The sequence below is a fragment of the Thalassophryne amazonica genome, chromosome 5 (genome assembly GCF_902500255.1).
Source record: "Thalassophryne amazonica chromosome 5, fThaAma1.1, whole genome shotgun sequence".
Classification (NCBI taxonomy): domain Eukaryota; kingdom Metazoa; phylum Chordata; class Actinopteri; order Batrachoidiformes; family Batrachoididae; genus Thalassophryne; species Thalassophryne amazonica.
The window spans coordinates 96,710,606-96,738,163 of record NC_047107.1 but is presented as its reverse complement, the minus strand read 5'-3'; the positions used below and the strand labels follow the sequence as shown (position 1 = coordinate 96,738,163).

The window sequence follows — 27,558 nt, the reverse complement described above, 5'->3', positions numbered from 1 at the left end:
TGTTAACTGCTCATCAGTGTGTCTCTGATGTGAACATCACTCTGACCTTTTGTTTTCACACTATTAACGGTTCCCAGCATCACCTTTACATGTCCACAGTGGAACAAGAGCTGTAGAATGTGCGTACGTCAGCCAGGATTTTTGCGTGACGCACTGCACATTTCCACGGTCATTTCACTTTTGATACATCTGGTGGAGTGGAGACGGATGTATGCCACGTTTTTGTGTATGCACGCTTTGTACATCAGGTGACTAGAATTTGCCAAATGCTCAGTCTACAGATGTAATTTCTTGAAAGAAATACAAGATGGACACGATGGCTAATCTTCAGTCATACTTGTAGTAATTCAATCAAATCCAAACATTCCGATGTGTACCAGAACGTGACTGCAGTCAGTTTGTTGTCATGATGAGAAATGTAATGTGATGTGAAAATGTAATGTGTGTGAAAAATGTAACGCTGTAGCCAACTGATTAGTTTTAAATTGCTTTTAAAAAAATTACTCTAAGACTGAATACAGTCTCAGTCTGTCCCATTTGAGTGTAAATAAATAAAAACAGACGTGGACGAACCTCTGTTCACCTGAACTCCAGGTCCCTGCCCTCAAGTACAGCCAGCCAGACTTTCACCAGGATGGACAGTTCCAGGAAATGCCCATTAGAGTTTACACACTGCTCAGTTACCATGATCGGCTTGGGGATGTTCGCTGGTTTAATGATCATTAGTTCCATTTTTTGACAGTTGGACGTACAGCAGTTCCTCCTGGGTTTAAGATATGGAGCAGATGGTGCTGGTGCTTTGGTTCTTCATGGCCTCCCTCCTCTTCAGCTCTCGCGTGATCCTCCTCCTGATACCCTCCAAGTACAGGCTCCGATCAAACTGTCCAGCACCCAGTGGAATACTGGAAGAAAAATGTAGAACCACGATGAATAATATGCTTGACATTTGAGTTCACATTGTAAAAATCCACCGATAAGGGTCATAAAATAGCTCACTTCTGTTCTACAATTAGAAAAGTTAGTTCAAAGCTTGGCTTAATTAGTTTAGCGGTTCACCTCATGTAATGCAACAAAAAATAGTTCAGTTGGGGGATGACTCCATAATAACAAGCACAAAAATATTTAGCCACAACAACAAATTAAGCACTTTCGTATTTGATTTGATATCACTCATACATATCATCACAGCAGTTACATTTTATCAACAGTCATCACATGCTTTCACATATTACAGAGAACCCAATTCCGGTACTAATTTGTATTTTGTTGACATACCCGTATTTTATAAAGTATATATATTCAGCATCAGTATATCTCAGCCCTTTAATTTGTGACTTTTGTACATTGTTGTTGTGTACTTTTTATTGTTGTTTATTCTTTTATTGTTGGAGTTTATTTTGTTTTATGCTCTGATTCTGGGAAAGCCAGTTATAGTCATAAATAAATAGTAAATAGTTATTTTTATTAACTAATGCATGATTTTTCTGTAGACAACTTGCACTGGAGTATAAGTTACAGGACCTCCCAAACTAGTTAAAAGAAAGCAACTTTTACTCTGGAAAATTATTTATGGAGCACAAGAAACATTTTTGCTTACTATAAGCATATGTGCAAGTCTACAGCATCCTGAATGATGTTGATGCATCCAGGATAATGACAGTAGCGCTCTTAAAGGCTAATGGACTCACCTGTCTCTGCCTGGCATCAATTTGACGTGGAAGATGCCAATGATTGGGCGATGGTCTGAGGTCTTGATGGTGGAACAGCTTGTGTATTTGATCGCCTTGATGTCATTAACTTGCCTGCTCCTGAACAGGATCCCTGTCCTGTGAACACAAATGTTTTGTTGAGAACCAATGAGCACAGTGAAGTTCCCGTCCGTTTTAAAGTAGCAATTGGGATAATGTGTAATAGCAAAAAGTCTTATATGGAGATCTCGATTCAATTTTGGGCCTCATTCTGGTTGTCTTACTGTGTATGAAGGCGTTCTCTGTTTAGAGGTGGTGTCATAGACATCCACAGCCGATGTCAAACTTGTACGTAGGGAGGAAGTGAATTTGTGCCTCCTGGAAGCCTTTGAACGATTGAACCTGGTACAAAAAAAACAAAACAAACATAAAAGCTAAAACTAAACTTATTTCTGTAAGACTCTGCCTCAATTTTAGACTGAGTTATAGGTTTCTGAGTCCAAACATACCATCCTTCATTTCATTGGCGAGCTGGTCGTGCTCCAACAGAGGGGCCATGTTGTCTCCTACTGTGCATTTCAGGAGGGTCTCCACGTCAGTCCTGTCCTTACTCAGACGAAATTAAAGTCTCCAAGCCAGAACACCTGGTCGAATCTTGTTGTGACATCAGCTTTAAATGGAAATAAAACTGTCCTAAAAGAAGTCTGCAAGAAGTGTCCACTCCAAAGGTGGAAATGGTTTCAAACACATGACAAATGTTAAAAAGCTGCTTAATCTGGCACTAACTCGAGTGACCGACTTTGTTAAGTGATAAAATCTTTTCCAAAAAACTATTCCATTTTAAACAAGTTAAGTCATAAATCATGGAGAAATGAGTCATGTCAATGCAAATGGCAGAAATGTTTAGAATTGGAACACAATAGTGAAAAACAACTATCAGCAATTTTACACAGAGGCTGAGTGATTTATTTAGGAAGAATATTACCATGGGTTCTCCAAAGCAACTAACTTTAGTCTGCAAGACATGATGCCACTCATCCCAGTTTGTTTGGCTTATGTCGGTTTGGTTTTAGGTTAAAGAAGTCCACTTGCTTTGCCAGTAACCATACAGATGTTTCCTATCCAGGAGACAGAACTTGACAGGTTCAGACGTAATGTTTTTATAAGACATACAGTTTTTTTAACCGTCCAACAGTGAGTTGAAAATTAATAGCTAAAGTGTGGACTTCCAGCTTTAATTTGTTTACTCAGCTTGCACCTAAATACCCACAGTGTAGAATTACAGAGTGTAGAAAGTCTACAATGGTGTGGAGCGGTAAGGTTTGGTCTGGAAGGTCTTTAGGCAGAACAAGAGCTTCAATAGTCTTGTTGTAATCCAGAATTCTCTCATAGACTTTGTTGTCTCCAGCTGGAACAAAACAAGCAGTTTCAGTTTCAGTTTATTGCCATTTGCAGTAGAAAAACCACATTGGAATTAAAATTGCGAGCAGATCTCAGTGCACATCAACACAAACCATTCATCAAAAGAAGTATTCAAAGTCAATAAAGAGTAGTTAAAATATCAAACACTTAAGTGCCCATGCAGATCTAAAGTGCTTTACTATAGCTGCATTGTTTAAAATTTTCACAGCCTGTGGGAAAAAAAATCCTGCTATGGCGGGATGTTGTGCTTTTAATGGCACAATACCTTCTGCCAGAGGGAAGCAGGTCAAAAAAGTCACTGGCCGGATGATGAGATGGGTCATTAATGATCAATAATGCCAGAGAAAGAAGTCTTTTTTATATAAATGTCCTCCAGATCGGGCAGCTCCACACCTGCAATCCTGCTGGCCAAGCGGACAACTTGTGCAGTGCTCATTTTCTTTGTTTGTGGCGTTACCAAACCACACTGTGATGGCTCCTGTGAGGACACTCTCAATAGCACAGCGCTAAAGTTTGTCAGAATTTGTTTGTGGTGAAAGCCTTCAACTTGCGTAAAAAGAAACAAATGCTGATGGGATTTTTTTAACAATAGCGGTAGTGTTTGAGTCCAGCTTAATTATTTGAAAGAGTCACACCTAAAAATTTGCAGTTTTCTACCCTTTGCACCTCAACATTATTGATACGGACAGGCTTATGAGAGCTGTGACCAAAATCAATGACAAGCTCACACGTTTTTGAGGTATTCAATTCAAGTTGTTTGCTCCACAGAACTATTTTTTCCACCTCTGATCTACAGCGGTCATCACTGGCATGAATGAGACCGATTATAGTTGTGTCATCTGCATACTTAATAATCAGATTGTTGGGATGAGAAGCAACACAATCATAGGTGTACAAGGTATACAGCAATGGGCTTAGTATACATCCTTGTGAGAGCCAGTGTTTACAATAAGTTCATCAGAGAGGACAGTCATTAACCTTAACCCTTTGAGGCCTGCCAGCCAAAAAGTTCAAAATCCATTGCACATGGCATCACAAAGGCCAAGATTTTCAGTTTTACAATGAGTCTTGCTGGAACCAAGGAATTGAACTCTGAGCTATAGTCCAGAAAGAGCATTCTTGCATGGGACTGCCTTTTGCCCAAATGCTTGTATACAGAGTTCAGGGCAAAGGCAATGGCGTCCCTCCACACTCCTGTTTTGTCTATAAGCAAACTGAAGTGGGTCAACGGCCACCGGAATCTGGTCTTTAATATAGTTCAACACCAAGCGCTCAAAACACTTCATTAAAACTGAAGTTAGGGCCACTGCTCGGTAGTCATTAAGACAAGACACTGGTGACTTTCTTTGGCACTGGGATAATGGTTGACCTTTTGAAGGCAAGTGGAACAGAGCAGGCGCCTCAGTGACAAGTGAATAAATCCGTTAGAGCTGGGGCAAGTTGTTCTGAGCAGAGTTTAAGGATGCGAGGGGGGATTCCATCCGGCCCACTGGCCTTCCTCGCATTTGTCCTTTTGAAGGACCTTTGGAACGCCCTCCTGATGAAGAAAAGATAGTTCTCATCTGAATTCTTGAAACGAAAATGTCTCCGTTCCCAGTTTCAAAGTGGCAATAAAACTCGTCAACACATTAGATAGAGAGAGTTCAAAATCAGTAATGGTCTCTCTCCTGGGTTTAGATGAGGTGACCTTGTTTAGACCCTCCCACATACATTTGGGTCGTTTCTCTTTAAAATAAATTTCAATTATATGGTCCATAAGAGCGTTTAGCTACCTTTATAGAGCGCTCCACTGCATATCGGCCCGCTTATATGCAGCAGCATCACCTGAATTAAACACCTGCTGAGCACTCTTTCAATTTCATTTTTAACATCCAAATTAAAACCATGGATTTTGACTAGGGTGATGCTTAACTACTTTCTTTGGCACACAGCAGTCAATGCAAAATTGAATGTATCCAGTTAGAGTAACACAATATTCATCTAGTTAGTGAAGGTGATCATTAGTGAAGGTTACAAATGATCTTCTTATGGCCTCGGACAGTGGACTCATCTCTGTGCTTGTTCTGTTAGACCTCAGTGCTGCTTTTGATACTGTTTGACCATAAAATTTTATTACAGAGATTAGAGCATGCCATAGGTATTAAAGACACTGCGCTGCAGTGGTTTGAATCATATTTGTCTAATAGATTACAATTTGTTCATGTAAATGGGGAATCTTCTTCACAGACTAAAGTTAATTATGGAGTTTCCACAAGGGTTCTGTGCTAGGACCCATTTTATTCACTTTATAACATGCTTCCCTTAGGCAGTATTATTAGACGGTATTGCTTAACTTTTCATGTTAAGAAGATGATACCCAGCTTTATCTATCCATGAAGCCAGAGGACACACACCAATTAGCTAAACTGCAGGATTGTCTTACAGACATAAAGACATGGATGACCTCTAATTTCCTGCTTTTAAACTCAGATAAAACTGAAGTTATTGTACTTGGCCCCACACAATCTTAGAAACATGGTGTCTAACCAGATCCTTACTCTGGATGGCATTACCCTGACCTCTAGTAATACTGTGAGAAATCTTGGAGTCATTTTTGATCAGGATATGTCATTCAAAGCGCATATTAAACAAATATGTAGGACTGCTTTTTTGCATTTACGCAATATCTCTAAAATCAGAAAGGTCTTGTCTCAGAGTGATGCTGAAAAACTAATTCATGCATTTATTTCCTCTAGGCTGGACTATTGTAATTCATTATTATCAGGTTGTCCTAAAAGTTCCCTAACAGCCTTCAGTTAATTCAAATGCTGCAGCTAGAGTACTGACGGGGACTAGAAGGAGAGAGCATATCTCACCCATATTGGCCTCTCTTCATTGGCTTCCTGTTAATTCTAGAATAGAATTTAAAATTCTTCTTCTTACTTATAAGGTTTTGAATAATCAGGTCCCATCTTATCTTAGGGACCTCGTAGTACCATATCACCCCAATAGAGCGCTTCGCTCTCAGACTGCAGGCTTACTTGTAGTTGCCTAGGGTTTGTAAGAGTAGAATGGGAGGCAGAGCTTCAGCTTTCAGGCTCCTCTTCCTGTGGAACCAGCTCCCAATTCAGATCAGGGAGACAGACACCCTCTCTACTTTTAAGATTAGGCTTAAAACTTTCCTTTTTGCTAAAGCTTAGGTTAGGGCTGGATCAGGTGACCCTGAACCATCCCTTAGTTATGCTGCTATAGACGTAGACTGCTGGGGGTTCCCATGATGCACTGTTTCTTTCTCTTTTTGCTCTGTATGCACCACTCTGCATTTAATCATTAGTGATCGATCTCTGCTCCCCTCCACAGCATGTCTTTTTCCTGGTTCTCTCCCTCAGCCCCAACCAGTCCCAGCAGAAGACTGCCCCTCCCTGAGCCTGGTTCTGCTGGAGGTTTCTTCCTGTTAAAAGGGAGTTTTTCCTTCCCACTGTAGCCAAGTGCTTGCTCACAGGGGGTCGTTTTGACCGTTGGGGTTTTACATAATTATTGTATGGCCTTGCCTTACAATATAAAGCGCCTTGTGGCAACTGTTTGTTGTGATTTGGCGCTATATAAAAAAAATTGATTGATTGATTGATCTAGATTCTCTGACTTAAAACAGTTCAATCCGTGGCATCAAAACAGCCTGGAGTTTCATTTCACTGTCCTCATTCCAGCACTGCACGATATGTGTTTGTGGCTTAATTTGTTTGCTCCTCTGCATGTATGTAGGAAGAAGAAAAATAGAGGAGTGATCGGATTTACCAAAAGCCGGTCTTAAACTAGACCTGAAGCGGATTTCACATTACTATAGCAGTGGTCTAAAATACGTGCGCCTCTGTCGGTTGCTTTACATGCTGGTAGTAGTTGGGACGCACACACTTCAAGTTACATCTGTTAAAAAGTCTCCTGCTACTATTATCACAGCATCAGAATGAGAGTTCTCACACGTGTACAAAATATTACATAAGTCTCCAAGGGCCGCCATAGAGTCCGCCCTCGGATGGATGTAAACGGCGCAAAGAACCATCACCGTAAACTCCCGGGGGAGATAGAAAGGACGGCACTTCACCACAGCACACTCCAAGTTAGCGTTACAAGTTCTGTTAACAACAGTATTATCCGTACACCACCGCTTATTAATGAGAAAACACACACCTCCTCCTTTGGACTTCCCCGTTTGTTCCCTTACTCGGTCTAAGCAGTGAACAGAGAATCCCGGTGGTTGGAAGGCGGAATCTGGTATGTTGCTGTGGAGCCAAGTCTCCGTCAAACAAAACACAGCGCAATCGCTGGCCTCGCGCTGGGTGTGGATGCGGCTTAGCAAGTCGTCGGCCTTGTTTGACAGAGACTGCATGTTAGCCAAATACAGTGATAGCAGAGGGATTCTTGAAGAATGGCGACGGAGCTTAACAAGCAGCCCTCCTCGCTTCCCCCGATGTCTACGCCTCCGTCGTACCAAAATCTCCCCGATGTGTAGTCCAGGTGTAGGCGGAGCGCCGCGGTGTCTCCTCCCGGATCTTTCGCCTTGGTTTTCGGCCATAGCTCCATTCATGGCCGCACGATTCCTGGCTTCGTGTGGGGCAGATGTTGAAATCCACACACCTCAGTTCACAACAAACGCCTGAGAGTACACGAAAGTCGTCCCGAATCCCCAGGAGTGCTTCACGATCATATTTAAATGTGGCAAATGTTTCAAAAATGCACACAAACAACACAAGACACAGTGCACACAGCAGAGCTCCCGCAGAGGCGCCTTGTCTCTGCGCCATCTTGAGACCATCTTGAGACCATGCCTCAAGCAGGCTGATGCAGCTTGAATACAGCAATTAAAACATTCCACTTCAGGAAGACAATATTCTGATCAGAAGTGTAACGGTGACTGTCATCACTGATGAATGTCTACTATGTCTAACTTGGTTCTGTGACGGAGTAGAAACATTACTCCAATAACGCAGTATAAAATGCTGACACTTCTCCAAATCACTTAACCAACAAATCAATCATGCAAAACATTGTATTTTGATAAACCGCTGTCTCCATGACGACTACTTACAGGTAAAATGGGATGTGATGAAGAGGAAGGAAGTGCCAAAAAAAGATGAAACTGATTCCCACAGCACCTTTAGTCTTGATCTGAGAGATGATCCTAGTTGTGACTGTGGCATGCTCCACCTCTGTGTAGGATAACGGAACAAAAGGTTAGGTGGAGTAATGACGTGCTATTTCTCCGAGGGTGGCGATAGCTGAGTCGTACTGCAACTGTGACCCAGGGCGCGTCATCAGAACTAAGTTTCGGGGGGGGGTCCCTAACAGGACACAGTTTAAATCTGAGCTTTAGATATTCCAGATCATGTGTGTGTGTGTGTGTATATGTGGTGGACTGGTTACATAAAACAGGATTGACAGCACTGAGCATGGATGATGTTTAGGATATCATTCATTTACGGTAGTTTTTTTAAATTAAAAACAAACTGACTTTAGCAAGGTCTCACGGTTATGTCTTAAACAGCACGTGCTGCTTCAGGTGTCGTGTTGTGTGGCCCATTCTGGAAGCTTTAAGGAGTAAGCGTCAAATGTTCATGTCAATTTCATCATAAAACCGACTGTATTCACAGCAATGTCTTGTCTAACAGTCTGAATACCATCATACTGCAGTGTCGTTGATGAAACAGCTGTGACATTTTGTCCATTACATTTGTAAAATCCTTAGAAGATAAAGCAAATTTCAATGTGCCTTTCAAAAACCTGGGATGGTATGACCAGATGTCCATCCAGTTGAATGAAGGGTGAGCAGCCTGCACAGTCCTGCTGACATCAAACTACACTGATGGTTGGACAACTATTTTAATTTTGCTTTAAAAAAGCTTTCCGCTTTCACTCTGTTCTGATCAAATTTGGTGCCGCAGTAATCGGCTGCTGTAATTCTTAATCGTGGTACCATTAACCCCAAAAAACAATATAAGATCATTATGTAAATTGGCTTCGAGTACATGGTCACATCATCATCTCACATCATCACCCCAGTGCCCTGGATACAGTGGATGGGTGTGGTACTGCTTAATAATGCTGGCACTGGTTAATGTTAACAAAGTTGCTGTATGCTCACATCTTTCTTCTCAAGAGGGTCCGTTCCTTTTTCTGCCCTTGTCTAAGGCAGCATCTCCAGACCTGAAGTTGGTCTCTGGGTGACAGTGTTCAACTGTTCCTTGTGGTTGGATTGTCCTAACTACAATTTGGACATGTGAAATGCAGAAGACAAATTGTGTTGTATGTACAGTAAGTATCCACAATGACAAGAAAGACCGTTCTATCTTTTTAATTACACAGTTTATCACTGGACAAGATGACCAGATTCCTGAAATGAAAACCAGGGACAATTACAGTTTAGCACTCAACATATTGAATTATCTGCCTTTATGAAATAAAAAGACAGTTCCGGTGTCGCCAACTAAACGGTCCCCCCTAAAAATTGGTCCGCCCCAACCTTCACTGCTCAGGCATAATTTTAGAGAGTCAGCATCGTCACTTCTAAGCGTCAGCCGATTATCACCCTGTCTCTGCTTAAAACTGCGCTCCAGTCATCATCTATCTCAGCAACAGATATCTGAAGCTTTTGTACAACAATCATTTCCACATAAATTCAGCATTATTTTGTAATAAACAATGGCAGAAGTGATCAGAGCACAGCAGACATCTGATGTGCAGCTGAGCCTACGTCATTTCGGTGTGTCAGTATTGAAATGAGGTGATTATCGCCTCGTTTCTGGTTAAAACAGCCTGGTTTCTGCTTAAAATTGAGTTTAGAATGACTTAAGAGGTTTTACCTTGTCATCTGATGGTTAATAATCACATTATTCCCTTTGATCGCTTTAGGTGAAGAGAGTCAGTCTCAGATGTGCTGCTGTGGTCCCAAATGACGCATGCTCAAAGACATGTAGGTTAGGTGAACTGGTAACTTTAAACTGACCGTAGGTGTGCGTGCAGGTGTCAGTAAGTCTGTCTGTCTATATGTGGCCCCTGTGATAAACTGGCATCCTGTCCTGGGTGCACCCTACCTCATGCCCTGACTGCTGGGATGGGCTCCAGCCACTTGTGACCCTTCATTGGAATAGATGGGTATAGAAGGTGGATGGATAGTAATCCCACCCCGATGTTAATCTTTGGCTACTTCCTGGTTTGAAAAATCAGTTTGCTGTGTAAAACGTGCCCAGAAACTGGAAAGTATTAGCTAAAGCCACCTCATCACCACAGTTTTCTCTCAAACTATGAAAGCATGTGGTAGTGCCTGGTTTTTCTTTCTCCTCTGTTTTTAATTCACGGTTAAAAATTCGGACATTTCCAGGGACACCTCCAGCCAGCAACAAGCTATCAAAAACTGCTATTGTCTCCAAAAAACAGGTATCTAGTCACCTTATCATGGAAGAGCCAGATTATTTATTTATAGCCTTAAAGCCACTGGTCTCAAACACATTCCATGTAGGCCCAATAAGGGGTTTTCACTGTAAATGCAGCTGTCACCAGGTAATTCAAACAATTATTACCACTATAAGGAGAGTGAATTAATTAATCCAGTGGTTTCCAAAGTGGAGGCTGTATTGCCAGGGGCTGACAAGGCAAATGAACATGGTTTGGTACAAATAAAAAGTTTGTTGCTATAGGATTTTTATGTATGCATTGCTTTTTTATGATACACTAAGTCAGGGCTCTTCAACTCGTTGTTGTATGGCTGGGGGGCCTGGCTGCCTTTTTGTTTCTGTCTTTTGGGTTTCCTTCCAGGTGGCTTGCATTTGGGACTGAGTGGCTGTGTTGCTGAGGTTATCAGGACCTCACCCTGATCACCTGCGGCTCGTCAGGACTCACAGCTGTGGTGCATCTATATGGATTGGAACATGGTGGCATTTAAGACTGGAGTATACAGTGTGTATTTGCCAGAGACTCGACCTTGTGACCAGACGGGTGAGATCGTCGTCTCGGGAGCCATCTCATCATCAGTGGATGCAGAGAACGTCCAGGGTTTAATGCACGGTCTGTGAAAGAGGAGGGGGTGAGGTCTCACGCTCGTCAGCACACTTCCTGAGGTACGTTAGATTTTGTGACTAACATTTATACAGTCAGTAAATGTGGTGTCCCTCACACCTTATTATATTGAGCTGTACGTTAGTCGTGTAATCGGCTTCCACTGCAGTGGAGTTTTGTGAACTGGATGTTCCATGCCTGCAGGTTGGGAAGCTGATTAGTAATTAAGCCAGGAAGTGTTTGCTGTTTGTACACCTTTGAGTGTTCTCTCTGTGTGTAGAGTGTGGACTCACATAATGGTTCCTTCTTTCACAGACTCGGTTTGTTGCGGCCACCTGGGGGGTGTCGGCGGGGTCCTTGGGTCCGAACAGCTTCTGGCTCCGGACCGTTAGCGCTGCTGGGAGCGCACCGTATCACCACCATGCCAGACCGCACACTCTTTTGTTGTTTTGTATCACTGTTATGTATTAAACTCTGTTATCCTTTGTACCGTGCTCTGCTTATTTCATACTGGGTCCTTCAAACGCTGGTCGGTTCTCCGAGCTGCGTCCGACACATAACACTCGTTCCACAAAGGGCCGAGAGGGTGCAGGTTTTCTTTGCAACCACACACTCCACCAGGTGATTTCACTGATTAACATCGCTTTGAGCAGAAGGAATAAATTAATCACTGAAATCACTGCTATTAAGTGGATATTTGCAATACGTATGTTTCTTGTATTATCTGACTCACCTGAACAAAACCAGATGAGGTCTCTTCTGACAAATACAGTGAGATACAAAACACCATGTGCTGCAGCATACAGCATGACATAATATGGGCCCAGAGTCTCCTGAAGACGGATCTCCCACTCCCTTCTGTGCGCGTACACACACACACACACACACACACACACACACACACACACACACACACACACACACACACACACACACACACACACACACACACACACACCACACACACACACACCACACAGAGTATTAATACACTCTACTTCCATGTTGTAAGCGTTGAATTATTGTTAAATTAAACAGAATAAACAAAGCACTGCATACCTGTCAGGACAACCTTCCTGGACCCCGATAATATAAAAATCTTGTGCAAATTCAGAGTCTGTTGGAAGCAGGAGATCATCTAAATTGAGTGGAACTCCCTACGAGAGATACAACCAGGGTTGTTTCTCAGTGCCTGGTATGATGCATGAGGTGACTTAAAAAGACTGCAACATGTTTCAAGGTCTTTTTTTTTTTCCTGATACCTTCTCCCATGCATGTTCCAAGTGGCTACATATATTCCCACTCTCCTGTTGGGGAAGTAACGTTCCAGTTCCTCAACACCCAGCAAAGCGCGGCTGCCAAGCACACGCCTTCCAGAAAGCTCCTGCAAAATACAGTGAGTGAAAAACACAAGTTATCTGCTCCTTTAGTCTGCTATCTGGGCCTGTAGCTGCTCTCAGATAACTTGTAACTACTGATTATTTTACTATCAAATAATCAGTTTTTTTTTTACTCTATAAAAATATCCAGAAATAGTACACAAATTTTGTTATCACAATCCAACAGTATTTCAATCTAAGGGCGCTGTCGCACTGGGGAGAGGATTAATTGCGCATGAATTGAGTATACAAATTGCGGGCATTCGTTGTCGTCCGCAACAAAAATGGCCAAAAATGACAAATGTCCCAGTATTAATTACGGATATATTAATAATATATAGCGAATATATGATGAACAATCATGGTTATATAACGCATGTAGTGAGGAAACGGATCCGACGCATTGTGATTATCACGGCAGTATTACAGGTTTATTATGAATGCATCACGCACGTGTTGCGCGTGCACGGCATCTGCATTGCGGTCATAAAGAAGCACACTCGCTCCTTTCGGCATCACTATTCACACCAACAATACAAGCTTTGGAGCATTTGCTGGACTTGGACAAGTCGATCACAGAGTGTTGTCATGCGAGGGTTAACTGTTCATGAGTTTGAGGAGCGGGAGGGGGGAAGCCGCAGCGTGAGTTGTGGCTAAACCGCAACTCTTCCTTTTGTTGGTGTCAAATAAAAGTCCTGGATTGCAGCAGCTATTACGTCTTTGTGGATTTACACAGCCGGACCGGCACTGACTGTCAGGTATGTTGCTTTCTGCCACATATAATACTTTGGGTTTACGTGACGTGTTTGTTATGCATTCAGAATGTCCTCAAATCAGCTGCAAAGCAGATGTAATAAAAACGCTTTATTCGTGGCCAATCTGTATGCATTTGCTACAACTTGTTTTAGTTTGTGATGTGGACATGATGGACACGCAATATATCTGTTTTTCACACTGTCCCAGTCCGCTGCCAAGCCGCAAATCCCCGTCAGTTGCGGATATCAGCGGTTAACGGCAGATATACAGCGCAAAGAGTGAGTATGTATTGTGTATGAATTGAGTATGTATGGAGTATGTAAGGCGGATGTTATCCGCATCCAGATTTTTGAGCTACTCAAAAATCCTGGCTGCGGACATGCGTGCCTCTGCTGTTGATCACGGGCGTGTTCGGATGACGGCCGACTCATACAGGCATGTTACATGGATATTGCGGATGTTTGGTGAATATGGGCCAATTCTGTGCGCAATCCATACGCAAATCCTCCTAAACGCCAGTGGGACAGGGCCCTAAGACATGTTTCAAACATATTTTATAGCATTTTTAAAACAGTTTAACCCTGTGTGACCATGATATACAATAGTTTAAAAATAAACCAAAACATTAGTCTCATAACTGTTAAGGCAGAAATCTTCACATTAGAGCAGCAAGAAGTCAAAATTAGGGTATTTTGACCTCTGCCAAGGAGGTAATGTTTTCATTGCTGTTCCTGTGTAGCAGGATTATACAAAAACAATGATACTGATTTTCTTGAAACTTGGTGAAAAGGGCAGAGGAAGAAATTTCTCAAAAGAAATTCAGCAAAGTGTTGGTCCTATTTTGCAATGTTAAAGAATGCGTGTGTGTGTGGGGGGGGGGGGGGGGGGGATCCTGGCTCTGTCCCCTTATTTGGATTGGAGATAATACACAGATCTTATGAAAAAAATCAATCAGGCATATGTAGAGTGCTAATATCTACATTATTGCAGGAGAAATTCACAAAAATGTCCCATCTTGCAATGTTACATAAAGTGGGGGAAAAAATGTGCCTTCAACCCCCTTAATCACTCCAACAGTTAATAGTTTCTTCCTTGGCACATGCCCCACCCTTTCTCAAACTTTGAAGAAAATGTTTTATAGTTTTTGCAAACATTCATCTCTAGTAGTTATGGAGATATGTGTGATGTGTTGAAGGAGGGTCCACATCTCTCCTAATTTCACAATAAAGGAAATAAAAGATGTTGCACTAATTTCTTTTGGCTTCCTTCGCTTTTTTCTCAGGGTCTCCATAGCAAATCTGGTATGGACCCACATGTTGATTTGGATACATGTAGATTTACGCTGGATGCTCTTCCTGGTGCAACTCAAGTCTCCAGGTGTACATGAAGAATGAGCAGAGGTGCTACAACCTCAACTTTCTTCCTATTAAAAACTATCAAAAAAAATTCTCTGATCTTTTGTTAATCTCACTCCATGTTTTACAAGTAGAAGGTTAAAATATCAGTGTTCTAATTTGTCTAATCAATCAATCAATCAATCAATTTTTTTATATAGCGCCAAATCACAAACAGTTGCCCCAAGGCGCTTTATATTGTAAGGCAAGGCCATACAATAATTATGTAAAACCCCAACGGTCAAAACGACCCCCTGTGAGCAAGCACTTGGCTACAGTGGGAAGGAAAAACTCCCTTTTAACAGGAAGAAACCTCCAGCAGAACCAGGCTCAGGGAGGGGCAGTCTTCTGCTGGGACTGGTTGGGGCTGAGGGAGAGAACCAGGAAAAAGACATGCTGTGGAGGGGAGCAGAGATCGATCACTAATGATTAAATGCAGAGTGGTGCATACAGAGCAAAAAGAGAAAGAAACAGTGCATCATGGGAACCCCCAGCAGTCTACGTCTATAGCAGCATAACTAAGGGATGGTTCAGGGTCACCTGATCCAGCCCTAACTATAAGCTTTAGCAAAAAGGAAAGTTTTAAGCCTAATCTTAAAAGTAGAGAGGGTGTCTGTCTCCCCGATCTGAATTGGGAGCTGGTTCCACAGGAGAGGAGCCTGAAAGCTGAAGGCTCTGCCTCCCATTCTACTCTTACAAACCCTAGGAACTACAAGTAAGCCTGCAGTCTGAGAGCGAAGCGCTCTATTGGGGTGATATGGTACTACTAATCTGTGGTATAAGACATTGTAACTCATTTATATGCAGTGTCTCCATTGTATTTTTATTTATTGCATATTTTAGATGATAATCATTGGTCTGACAAAATACTGAATATTTTAAACCATATGTACAACTACTATACAAGTACTACAAATAATACATTTAAAAGTGTCCATTTTAAAATTGACACAGACTATGACTCCGGGTATGCCGTCTTTTAACCAATCTCTGCTCTGTCTACTGTACCTGTTCCTCACATCCTGGGGTCGGAGTGGACTAAGAAGGCTGTAGGTGGACTTGATGGATTCCACAGAGGCACTGTCTGACCGCATGTTCTCCAGAAGCCGGCTGTCACTCAGGTTCTTGTGCATGCTCTCCCCAAACCTCTCCCTGGCCGGCACATCATAATCCAAACAATCGCTGTCAATCTGATTAGCTGTCTGTAAAATGCCTGATGCAAAGTTCTTCTCCAGTCCAGGCCTTGACCCTGCAGGATGCATCGGAGAAAGTCGCACCTTGGAGGACCTCATCCCATGGTCTGTGTGGTCAGTCTGCTGGCTGCGTGGCCTCCTTTCATACTCAGAAAGACTGTTCCCACTTTGCCGGAAGTTAGAGGACCCTGTCATAGCAGCAGGCAGCAGTCCCACAGTAGAGTCATAGCCATTCCTAAAGGTGGCAGCACCCCTGAGAACAAAATCACTTGTAGCTTTTAGAGTTTGGTCATCTTTAAGGGAGTCTGAGGAGGAACTAGTCTCAGCTAGGTCACTCAGACTCTCTTGACTGTTTCTCAGCCTCCTTGTTCTCTCAGTCTGTCTTGGTTCTGTGGGTGAGCTACATTGGTACATACTAAGCTGATGCGCTGTGGCTCTAACAGCCTGGGGAACAATGACAGCATCATATTGTCCTTCGCAGACCTCGGCTTCATCAAGTAAATGGGACTTTTGGGTCTTCTTTTTGTTTGCAACTGAATCTCCTTCACCCACAACTTCATGGGACTGACTGACACTGCTGAGCACTCCATAATCAGTCATCCTCACACCAAGTCTAAAACCAGCTCCGGTCAGGTGTACTAACTTTTCTCATCTCAGACATGAACCTGGAGACAAAGGGTAGAACACCTAGTTGAAGTGTTAGTCTTAGCCAGTTTTTCTAAGGGCCCCATCACACTTAGTACGAATGAGCACGAGCTAAGCTGAATCAGGCAGAATGTAAAAAACAAAAAAAAACAAAATTCGTGCCACATCTGGGAGAGAATAAGAATTGCAGAGGACAGCTGTCCCGATACCCAGGCTGCAATCTAACCCACCACAACTGATACGTGCACATGCCATGTGCATGAGCCTCCAAACTCAGTACAAATGTAGGTGGAACACTGTAAGAGTACCCGAACAGCTGCCAGAATGCAGTAAGAACAATAAGAATACACTTGCAAACCGTATGATTGGGGTTCAGCAGAATATATTCCAACAGCAGTGGCGGAAACATGCCAAACCCCCCCGCCCATGAGCATCACGAATGCCATCGACCGGCATTCAATTTTTTCGACTGTGCCTCGTTTTGAACATGAGAAAAACATTCAGGGCAGCTGCACAATTGTGCCCGACTGTTTGGTCTGCGCTGAGAACGCTGTCCGACGGCCGCGAATGCACCTCAACACCTCCTGAATGTGGGTCGAATTTTCATTCGGCTGGCATTTGGCCTCATTCGGCCTCGAGTGTGACGAGGGTATTAGACTCCGACAGTATGTGTTATACATTGACATGAAGGAAATCCAACCAAATTTTTGTTTTGCAACATAGAGCTAAAATGGGAAGAAATCACACTGATTATTCACGGAACCCATTATGAAAACATAGACATAATCAAGGGTTTTATTAGTGGGGGAAAAATACTGAAGGGCCACATATAGACAAACAGACACATTCGCACCCACACGCACATGCACACCTATGGACAATTTAAAGTTTGCAATCCACCTAACCTGCGTGACTTTGGATGTGGGAGGAAGCCAGAGCACCTGGAGAGAACCCACACAAACACGGGGAGAACATGCAAACTAACACAGAAAGGCCACAGGTGGGAATCGAACCCATGACCTTCTTGCTGTGAGGCAACAGCACCAACCACTAGGGCACCATGCTGCCACACAAAAAAACTGTTTTCAGGTATTTCTGAAGAACTAATGTTCCATCAAATGTAACCAATAAATGACTGTGTTTGACACAGTCATTCCAGCAGTATCCAAGGATCCTCCAGAGGCCTAGGAAGGCATCCAGTTGTTCATCAAAGGGTTCTTTGAATTTTTTTAAAAACGTTTTTTGCCCTACAATATATCACCATATAAAAAGTATCATGATCATAGCTTTGATTTAACCTTAATTTGCATCTGTTTTAAATTGGTTTTATTATACATTTGCCAGCTCATCCACAATTTCTCGGATAGTCACACGACCGAAAAGCCACCGAGAGCTGTCTGAAAGCCATCTGAAAGCCGTGCTGTGAGACCAACACGGAGGTGCTTTTGTCCCGCGCCATTCGCGGCTCTGTGGCGCATTCCTCCGCTCCTTTTTCCATGACAAAAACTCCTGTAACAGTGGAATGTGTCGAAAAAGTGCTGATGTCCACGTCTTCTGCCATTTCTGTGGTAGTCACACGATGTCCCGGATCAACACAGCCTTCACTTTGGAAATGCTCTGGTCGTTTCAGCCTATCAATCGCGCTCGGAGTGCAGCGCGCTCTCAGCCGCTGTGGGCGGTCTTTAAACCGGCTGTAACACTCCTTAATCTGTGTGATCCCCATAAAATTGTCACTGAAAGCCATCTGAATTTTCCGAATGGTGTCCACCTGGCTGTTTCTCAGTTTCTGGAAAAATTTGATGCAGCAAAGCTCCAAATCGTTCAGACATTTTACTCGCAATAAAAATCCAACGAGGGGGCTGGACCAGTGCTCACTCAAAGCCTGCTCACAGGCGAATGACGCAATCGACAGGCGTGAAAAAACTCACGCATGCGCACAAAGGTTCAAGCTTGGCTGATGCAATCACTCGTGATTCAAATCCATATGGTTTTTGCAAAAAATAAAAAGGTCGGATAGTTTTCTAACAGACCTCGTATATCGGGTGTCCCAAAAAAAATATGCAAAATTTTATCAGCAAAGAAAATGGTCAAAGCAAATGTCTAGGAAATAAATTTATGGCTGGATAGAAAGCGGAAAGGTTGAAGTTTTTCATACCATTGTCAATATTGGCCCTGCATTTTGTCAGTCTCTTAGACAACATGTTCAATTTAGGCCCCGCGTTGGCCAATTACGGCCTGCAAACGCTTTGGAGAAAGTGCCCCAAGGAATGTTTCAGATTTCTCTGCAGGTGTTTTCCTTCAATGCATCGATGCTTGGCATCAACATAAACTTCAGGGTCTCTGCAAGTAAAAAAGAAACATAAGTGATTAAGTTTGTAGCATTTTTCAATTTCAATTCAATTTTCAAGCGCTTCACACAGGTAAGGTCTAACCTTACCAACCCCCAGAGCAACAGTGGTAAGGAAAAACTCCCTCTGAGGAAAAACCTCAATCAGACCAGACTCAAAGGGGTGACCCTCTGCTTGGGCCATGCTACAAAACATAAATTACAGAACAATTCACAGAACAATTCACGGACGAATATACAAGAAATGCTATTGGCGCACAGGACAGGAGGATCGCCAACACGAACACAACTCCCATCTCTGGATGGAGCTGCACCTTAAACAGAGATAAAAAACAGAATCAGGCATCAGAAAGACAAGAAATACTGTACAATTTGTCAGCATTAAACAACAAGAAAAAACAGAGAATTACTAAGGTGAGTGCCGGCCACTAGCCCTAAACTTCACTAAAAAACCCAGAATTTAGGTAAAGTTGAGGCCGCAGCCCGCTCCAATTACTAATAAAATGAATTAAAAGAGTAAAAAGCATAAAACAAAACTGTACCAGTATGCTAGCCATATGAAAGGGAAAATAAGTGCGTCTTAAGTCTGGACTTGAAAGTCTCCACAGAATCTGACTGTTTTATTGACGCAGGGAGATCATTCCACAGAACAGGGGCACGATAAGAGAAAGCTCTGTGACCCGGAGACTCCTTATTCACCTTAGGGACACAAAGTAGTCCTGCACCCTGAGAATGTAAAGCCCGGGCCGGTACGTAAGGTTTAATTAGGTCAGCTAGGTAGGAGGGTGCCAGTCCATGAATAATTTTATAGGTTAGTAGCAGAACCTTAAAATCTGATCTCACTGGGACAGGAAGCCAGTGAAGGGATGCCAAAATGGGTGTAATGTGGTCGAACTTTCTGCTTCATGTCAAAAGTCTGGCTGCAGCATTTCGAACCAATTGGAGACCCCTAATGCTAAACTGCGGTAAACCAGAAAATAGAACATTGCAGTAGTCCAATCTAAGAGATAAATGCATGGATCAGGGTCTCAGCATCAGCCATAGACAGGATGGGACGAATCTTCGCTATATTTCGCAGGTGGAAGAAAGCAGTCCTAGTAATATTTCTAATGTGGAGGCCAAAGGACAACGAAGGATCAAAAATTACCCCAAGGTTCCTCACTTTGTCAGTGTGATGTATGACACACGAGCTGAGGCTGAGCGTTAACTGGTCAAATTGATGCCGATGTCTCACTGGACCAACAATCATCATTTCAGTCTTATCAGAGTTTAAAAGTAGGAAGTTTCTAGACATCCAACTTCGCACTGCTGCAAGGCAATCTTCTAAGGATTTTATGTGAATGAGATTACCAGCAGTTATCAGCATGTATAACTGAGTATCATCTGCATAGCAGTGAAAGGTAATCCCAAAACGCTGCAATATGTGCCCAAGGGGTGCTATATAAAGGGAGAAAAGCAGGGGGCCTAAGACAGACCCCTGTGGAACCCCAAATTTCATGTCACTAAGGTTAGAGGTAGTGTTACTGTACAAAACACAGCAACAGAACCGTAGTGGTGTCTGAATCCATTGTAAGCAGAAGATCATTCACCACTTTAGTGAGAGCCATCTCTGTGGAATGATATTTTCTAAAAGCAGACTGCAGTGGCTCAAAGAGATTATTCTCAGTAAGATAGTCTACGAGCTGCCGTGACACCACTTTTTCCAAAATTTTAGAGAAAAATGATAGATTTGATATCGGCCGATAGTCTGTCAATACACTAGGGTCAAGATTAGGTTTCTTAAGTAATGGTTTAATCACTGCAGATTTGAAACATTTAGGAACAGATCCAAAAGTTAAAGAAAGATTAATACGAGATCTGTGAGAAAAGTATCGGACCTTTTTTTTTTTTTCAAAAACCATATGGATTTGAATCACGTGTGATTGCATCAGCCAAGCTTGAACCTTCATGCGCATGCGTGAGTTTTTTCACGCCTGTCGGTTGCGTCATTCGCCTGTGAGCAGGCTTTGTGTGAGCACTGGTCCACCCCTCTCGTCGGATTTTTATTGCGAATAAATGTCTGAGCGATTTGGAGCTTTGCTGCATCAATTTTTTTCCAGAAACTGTGAGAGACCTCCAGGTGGACACCGTTCGGAAAATTAATATGGCTTTCAGGGACGATTTTATGGGGATTATACAGATTAAGGAGTGTTACTGCCACTTTAAGGACGGCCCACAACTGGCACGCTCCCAGCGCCAATTGACATGCTCAGACCCCGCTGAAACAACCAGATCATTTCCAACGTGAAGGCTTTGTTGATCCGGGACCTCGTCTGACTTTCACAAAAAGGCAGGAGACGTGGACATCAGCACTTTTTCGGCACATTCCAGTGTTACAGGAGTTTTTTTCATGTAAAGAAAAGCGGAGGGACGCGCCACAGAGCCGTTCATTACGTGGGACAAAACCACCTCGGTGTTGGTCTCACAGGACGGTTTTCAGGTGGATTTCAGATGGATTCCGGTTGCTTTTCAGTCGTGTCATTATCCGACTGTGATTGTGCATGAGCTGGACATGCCCCAACATGTCCTGGAAGGCTTCATCACGGCGCTGCTTTGCACCATGCGGCTCCACCGCGTCGCGTGGAACTCCTCCGCACATCTGTCTTAATGTGCCAAAAAAGTTCTTATGTCCACGTCTTTTCACAATTCCTGTGCTAGTCAGACGACATACCGGATCAAGACAGCGTCCAGTTTAGAAATGAACGGCACATTCCACTGTTACAGGAGTTTTTGTCATGAAAAGAGGAGCGGATCCACCGCGCGTCGCGGTGGAGCCGCATGGCGCAAAGCAACGCAAAACCTCACGCATGCACACGAAGGTTCAAGCTTGGCTGATGCAATCACACATGATTCAAATCCATATGTTTTTTGAAAAAAATAAAAAGGTCCGATACTTTTCTCACAGACCTCGTAATTTCCAGCACAGTCGGCCCAAGAGTGGGCCACAGGTCCTTAAACAGTTTTGTTGGTATAGGATCAAATAAACAGGTTGTGCTTTTTGTTGACACTACGAGTTTTGTCAGCATGCCTAGTGAGATACTGTCAAATTCTGTAAATCTAGGTAATACCTCAGTAGTGGCGCCCACATCAACAGCAGGGTGAAGTGGCTGGATTAAGGCATGCCGGGATATGTTTAACCTGATGTCTTCTATTTTCTTACCAAAGTAATCCAGGAAATCTTGTGCTGTAAAAGGAGAGCGAACTACAGGTGGTTGTCCATGCAAAAGTGTTGCCACCGTGTCGAACAAGAACTTTGAGTTATGCTTGTTTTTGTTGATCAAATCAGAGCAGTAAGTCCGCTTTGTAGCCAATAATGCATGCTTATAGTCTAAGATAGCATCACGCCACGCAAGGTGAAATACTTCTAATTTTGAACGACGCCATTTCCGTTCTAGACCTCTTGCTTTATGCTTGAGGTCACGCAGATAATCACTGAACCAAGGTGACTGTGATTTGGGAGAGCGCGGTTTTAACACAGGTGGTCCAATCATGTCGAGTGTAGTTTTGAGCACTGAGTTTAAACTATCCACAAGTCTGTCTACTGACTGGGTATTTGTCAAATGTGAAGCTAAGACATCAGGCAGTCTCGCTTCGAGTTCAGTCTTAGTTGAGGAGTTGATGCATCGCCGTAAAGATACGAGGTCTATCAGAAAAGTATCTGACCTTATTATTTTTTCCAAAAACCATATGGATTTGAATCACGTGTGATTACATCAGACATGCTTGAACCCTCGTGGGCATGCGAGAGTTTTTTCACGCCTGTCGGTTACGTCATTCGCCTGTGGGCAGTCTTTGAGTGAGGAGTCGTCCACCATCTCGTCGATTTTTTCATTGTTTAGGAATGGCTCAGAGACTGCTGCTTTATTTGATCAAAATTTTTTCAAAACTGTAAGGCACAACTGAGTGGACACCATTCGATAAATTCAGCTGGTTTTCGGTAAAAATTTTAACGGCTGATGAGAGATTTTGGTCTGTAGTGTCGCTGTAAGGACGGCCCACGACGCCTGACGGCGATCTGCGCTTCGAGGCGGCAGCGTCTCGCCGTTTCAAGTTGAAAACTTCCACATTTCAGGCTCTGTTGACCCAGGAAGTCGTCAGAGAACAGAGAACTTTCAGAAGAAGTCGGCATGAGGAGTTTATTCGGACATTCCATTGTTAACGGACATTTTGTAATGAAAGAACGTGCGGGCAGAGTCGCATGTCGGGCCGGACTCGACCGCGGGGGGTCGCGACAGGAAAAACACCTCCGTTGGAAACCTTAACAGGCAAGTTGGAACATGCCCAAGCTGTTAAACAATTTCTCAGTTACTCATTTGTTGAAAGCCATCAAAAGCCGCCTGAATTTTACAAATGGTTTTCAACACGGAGGTGTTTTTCCTGTCGCGGCGCACACAGATTCGCGGAGTCGTCACGGAAACGACTCGGCGAATTTGCGCGCACGTCTTTCATTAAAAAATGTCCTTAAACAGTGGAATGTCCGCATAAAGTCCTCATGCCAGCCTCTTCTGAATCTTCTCTGTTCTCTCACGACGTCCTGGGTGAATTAAGCCTTAAATTAGGATGTTTTCAGGTCGAAACAGGCCGACGACGGCGCCTGGAAGCGCTGCAGGACGTCTTGCTCCGTGGGAAGTCCTTACACCGACAGAAACACCCCATAATCTCTCATCAGCCGTTAAACTTTTCACCGAAAACCAGCTTAATTTCTCGAATAGTGTCCACTCGGATATTCCTCACAGGTCCAGAAAAAATTTTGATAAAGCAACTCGCGCCGTCTCGAGCAGCGTGTGAAACAAAGAAATTCAGCCGAGAGGGCTGGACCACATCTCATTCAAGGCCTGCCTAATCTAATCGCACGTCATTCAAATCCATATAGTTAAAAAAAATAAATAAAAGGGTCGGTGTATTACCTAATAGACCTCGTATATAAGGTTGTTGTTCCACTAAACACGGCAGCGAAACTGTAAACTTAATAAGTGAGTGATCAGACACCACTGATGTAAGATGCATGATGTCAATATTCGTGACAGCAATACCACGTGCGAGAACCAGATCCAGGGTATTTCCACTATTACATTTAATATACATTTAAGGGACAAACCGAGTGTTTTAAATGTTGTATATTTTCTGGGACACCCAATACATACATATATATATACATACATATACATACATATATACATACATATACATACATATATACATACATATATATACATACATATATATACATACATATATATATACATACATATATATATACATACATATATATACATATATACATACATATATATACATATATACATACATATATACATACATACATACATATATACATATATACATACATACATATATACATATATACATACATACATATATACATATATATATACGAGGGCTGTCAATAAAGTAACGGTCCTTTTTATTTTTTCAAAAACTATATGGATTTCATTCATATGTTTTTACGTCAGACATGCTTGAACCCTCATGCACATGCCTGAGTTTTTCCACGCCTGTCGGTGACGTCATTCGCCTGTGAGCACTCCTTGTGGGAGGAGTCGTCCAGCCCCTCGTCGGAATTCCTTTGTCTGAGAAGTTGCTGAGAGACTGGCACTTTGTTTGATCAAAATTTTTTCTAAACCTGTGAGACACATCGAAGTGGACACGGTTCGAAAAATTAAGCTGGTTTTCAGTGAAAATTTTAATGGCTGATGAGAGATTTTGAGGTGATTCTGTCGCTTTAAGGACTTCCCACGGTGCGAGACGTCGCTCAGCGCTCTCAGCCGCCGTCGTCAGCCTGTTCAAGCTGAAAACCTCCACATTTCAGGTTCTATTGATCCAGGACGTCGTGAGAGAACAGAGAAGTTTCAGAAGAAGTCGGTTTCAGCATTTTATCCGGATATTCCACTGTTAAAGATTTTTTTAATGAAAGACGTGCGGACGGGTCCGCGCGTCAGGACGCAGCCGCCGCGACACAGCCGCCGCGACGCTCCGCCACAGGAAAAACACCTCTGTTGGAAGCCTTAAGGACAAGTTGGAACATGTCCTGCTGTTAAACAATTTCTCATATACTCACTCCACTGAAAGCCATCAAAAGCCGCCTGGATTTTACAAATGGTTATCAACACGGAGGTGTTTTTCCTGTGCCGCCGCACCGCGTTGCCTGCGTCCTGACGTGCGGACCCGTCCGCACGTCTTTCATTAAAAAAATCTCCTTTAACAGTGGAATATCCGGATAAAATGCTGAAACCGACTTCTTCTGAAACTTCTCTGTTCTCTCACGACGTCCTGGATCAATAGAGCCTGAAATGTGGAGGTTTTCAGCTTGAACAGGCTGACGACGGCGGCTGAGAGCGCTGAGCAACGTCTCGCACCGTGGGAAGTCCTTAAAGCGACAGAATCACCTCAAAATCTCTCATCAGCCGTTAAAATTTTCACTGAAAACCAGCTTAATTTTTCGAACTGTGTCCACTTCGATGTGTCTCACAGGTTTAGAAAAAATTTTGATCAAACAACGCGCCAGTCTCTCAGCAACTTCTCAGACAAAGGAATTCCGATGAGGGGCTGGACGACTCCTCCCACAAGGAGTGCTCACAGGCAAATGACGTCACCGACAGGCGTGGAAAAACTCACGCATGCGCAGGAGGGTTCAAGCATGTCTGACGTAAAAACATATGAATGAAATCCATATAGTTTTTGAAAAAGATAAAAAGGACCGTTACTTTATTGACAGCCCTCGTATATATATATATATATATGAGACAACATTAAAATAAAAAAAACAAGATAACACTTGAAAGCGAATAAAATAACCTTATTTCCAATGTGGTCCCACATTTGCTGTGTAAATATGATTCTTATTCCTATTATTATTATTATTATTATTACCATTACTACTATTATAACTATCTGAATTTTAGAAAAAAAACTCGTTCGTTTTTGTCAATCAGAGCAAAATACAACTTCATTAACTAGTTTATCTTATTCATTCACTGCTGCCACTGAGGTTAAACCCTGAAGGTGACCGTCCACGTGAAGTTATCACTAAGCGATTTACAGCAGATAAATAATTTAGCAAGGATTTTTATTTATTTATTTTTAATTTAGTTAATAATTTACTACTTATCATTGTTAACCGAGTTAACACTTAGCTGAAGTAACGGTTAATTATTTTCTCGAGTCAACGTGTAAAAAGAACACTTGAATGTAGCCAGTTAAAAATAGTATGCTTCATTTTTTTATAGCAAACCACGATAGAAAACCATAACAAAACACTGCGAGCTAACAGCCGCTAGCTGCCTGGTTCATGAAACAATAATATTTATGATAACCTGTAAACTAGCGGCCAGTACGTCACATACTTACTGCGCGCTAATCCAACAGCTCGAGGCTACAGTTATTAGCAAATGATGGCTAGCTCAACAAATGATTAACGTTACCCCTGACACTGAAGCGCTGATGCATATGATCCAAAAAAAAAGTCTTGCAGCTCCAGTCGTTCTTCCGTCCGCGTCTACGTTTGACGCTCCATTCACCACAAAGCACAATAATATTTACAGCAGGCTGCGAAACTTTTCGCAAAAATGTCTTCTTGATGAAGCGTTCATATGATTACAGAAACGATTTCCGAGTTCTGAACTGAACCACTGAACCAGTGTTCATCCTGCGCTTCTTAATTTATCGAACTTTGTGTTATGAAACTTCAAAGACCGAATCGGTTTTTGAAACATGGATCGATACCTATGCTTCAGAAGGCTTCGTTTTCTTATCGCTGCCTCATTTTCTTTCTTTTTTTAAGACCGTCGACATAGCAACGTTTGACAAAATGGATTTTGTTACGAAGACAGTCGTAACCATGGACTCACAATAAACATTTGTGGAGGGGATGGCTGGACCACAAAGCTGGACGGACGGCTCTGTCGATACGCCTGTTTATATACCTTTTTAATAAAACCCTGTAATACAGCAGGATTTTATTAAAAAAGAAGACCTGAAAGTTCAGTGACATTTTGCCAGAAGGTACATCTGAGATGCAAGCCTAGATTTAATGTTTTGGTCAAAGAAACCCTTCTCTGTACCACTTCATCATGAAGCTGTGTAACTGGGGATGCAAAATGCAAAACATGCGCTATGCACAATTTCTCCAATCACAGCTACAGCTACAGAAGCCTGTATCTTCTTCTGGATGTCTTGGTGTCTTTCCTCACTCTTCTCCTTCTTGCACAGTCACTCAGTTTTTGAGAACTGTCTTCTCCACACAGATTTACCACAGTGCCATACTATTTTTATTTCTTCATAACTGATGTAAATAAAGTTCAAGACATATTCAGTGACTTGGAAATGTTCATGTATCTATCCCCCGTCTTGTCTGAAGAAAACTGGCAATTAGATTGATTATTTACAGGTGTTATACCAAAGGGACTGATTACTTGTGCAACCCTTCATCTTGGCTGTTATATTTTTAATTAATTTATATCATTCTGCTACACACAAAGACAAAGGAGGGGAGAGAATATCATCGACCAGCGTGCCATCGTTGAAGTGTTGGTTGGGATGTACACTGCATACATTGTTTTTGTGGGAAAAATAAAATATATTTGTAACCGTGTAAATCTGTGTTTGGAGTATAAAAACAATATTCTAAAATATTTAACAACACACTGT

At 42.5% G+C, this 27,558-nt stretch overlaps 1 protein-coding gene across 1 annotated transcript; it reads right to left on the bottom strand.

The window, feature by feature from the left end:
• Window positions 1–497: 497 nt before the first annotated feature.
• inpp5e (inositol polyphosphate-5-phosphatase E) lies at window positions 498–26,559 on the bottom strand. The gene is given in 16 exon segments (XM_034170920.1): window positions 498–902; window positions 1,689–1,821; window positions 1,969–2,017; window positions 2,019–2,082; window positions 2,191–2,305; window positions 2,308–2,358; window positions 2,991–3,013; window positions 3,015–3,096; window positions 8,176–8,221; window positions 8,223–8,296; window positions 11,872–11,996; window positions 12,198–12,297; window positions 12,402–12,506; window positions 12,509–12,522; window positions 15,676–16,525; window positions 26,260–26,559. Coding segments are annotated over 15 exon segments (1,899 nt in total). The 5' UTR covers window positions 16,461–16,525; window positions 26,260–26,559; the 3' UTR covers window positions 498–769.
• Window positions 26,560–27,558: the final 999 nt, after the last annotated feature.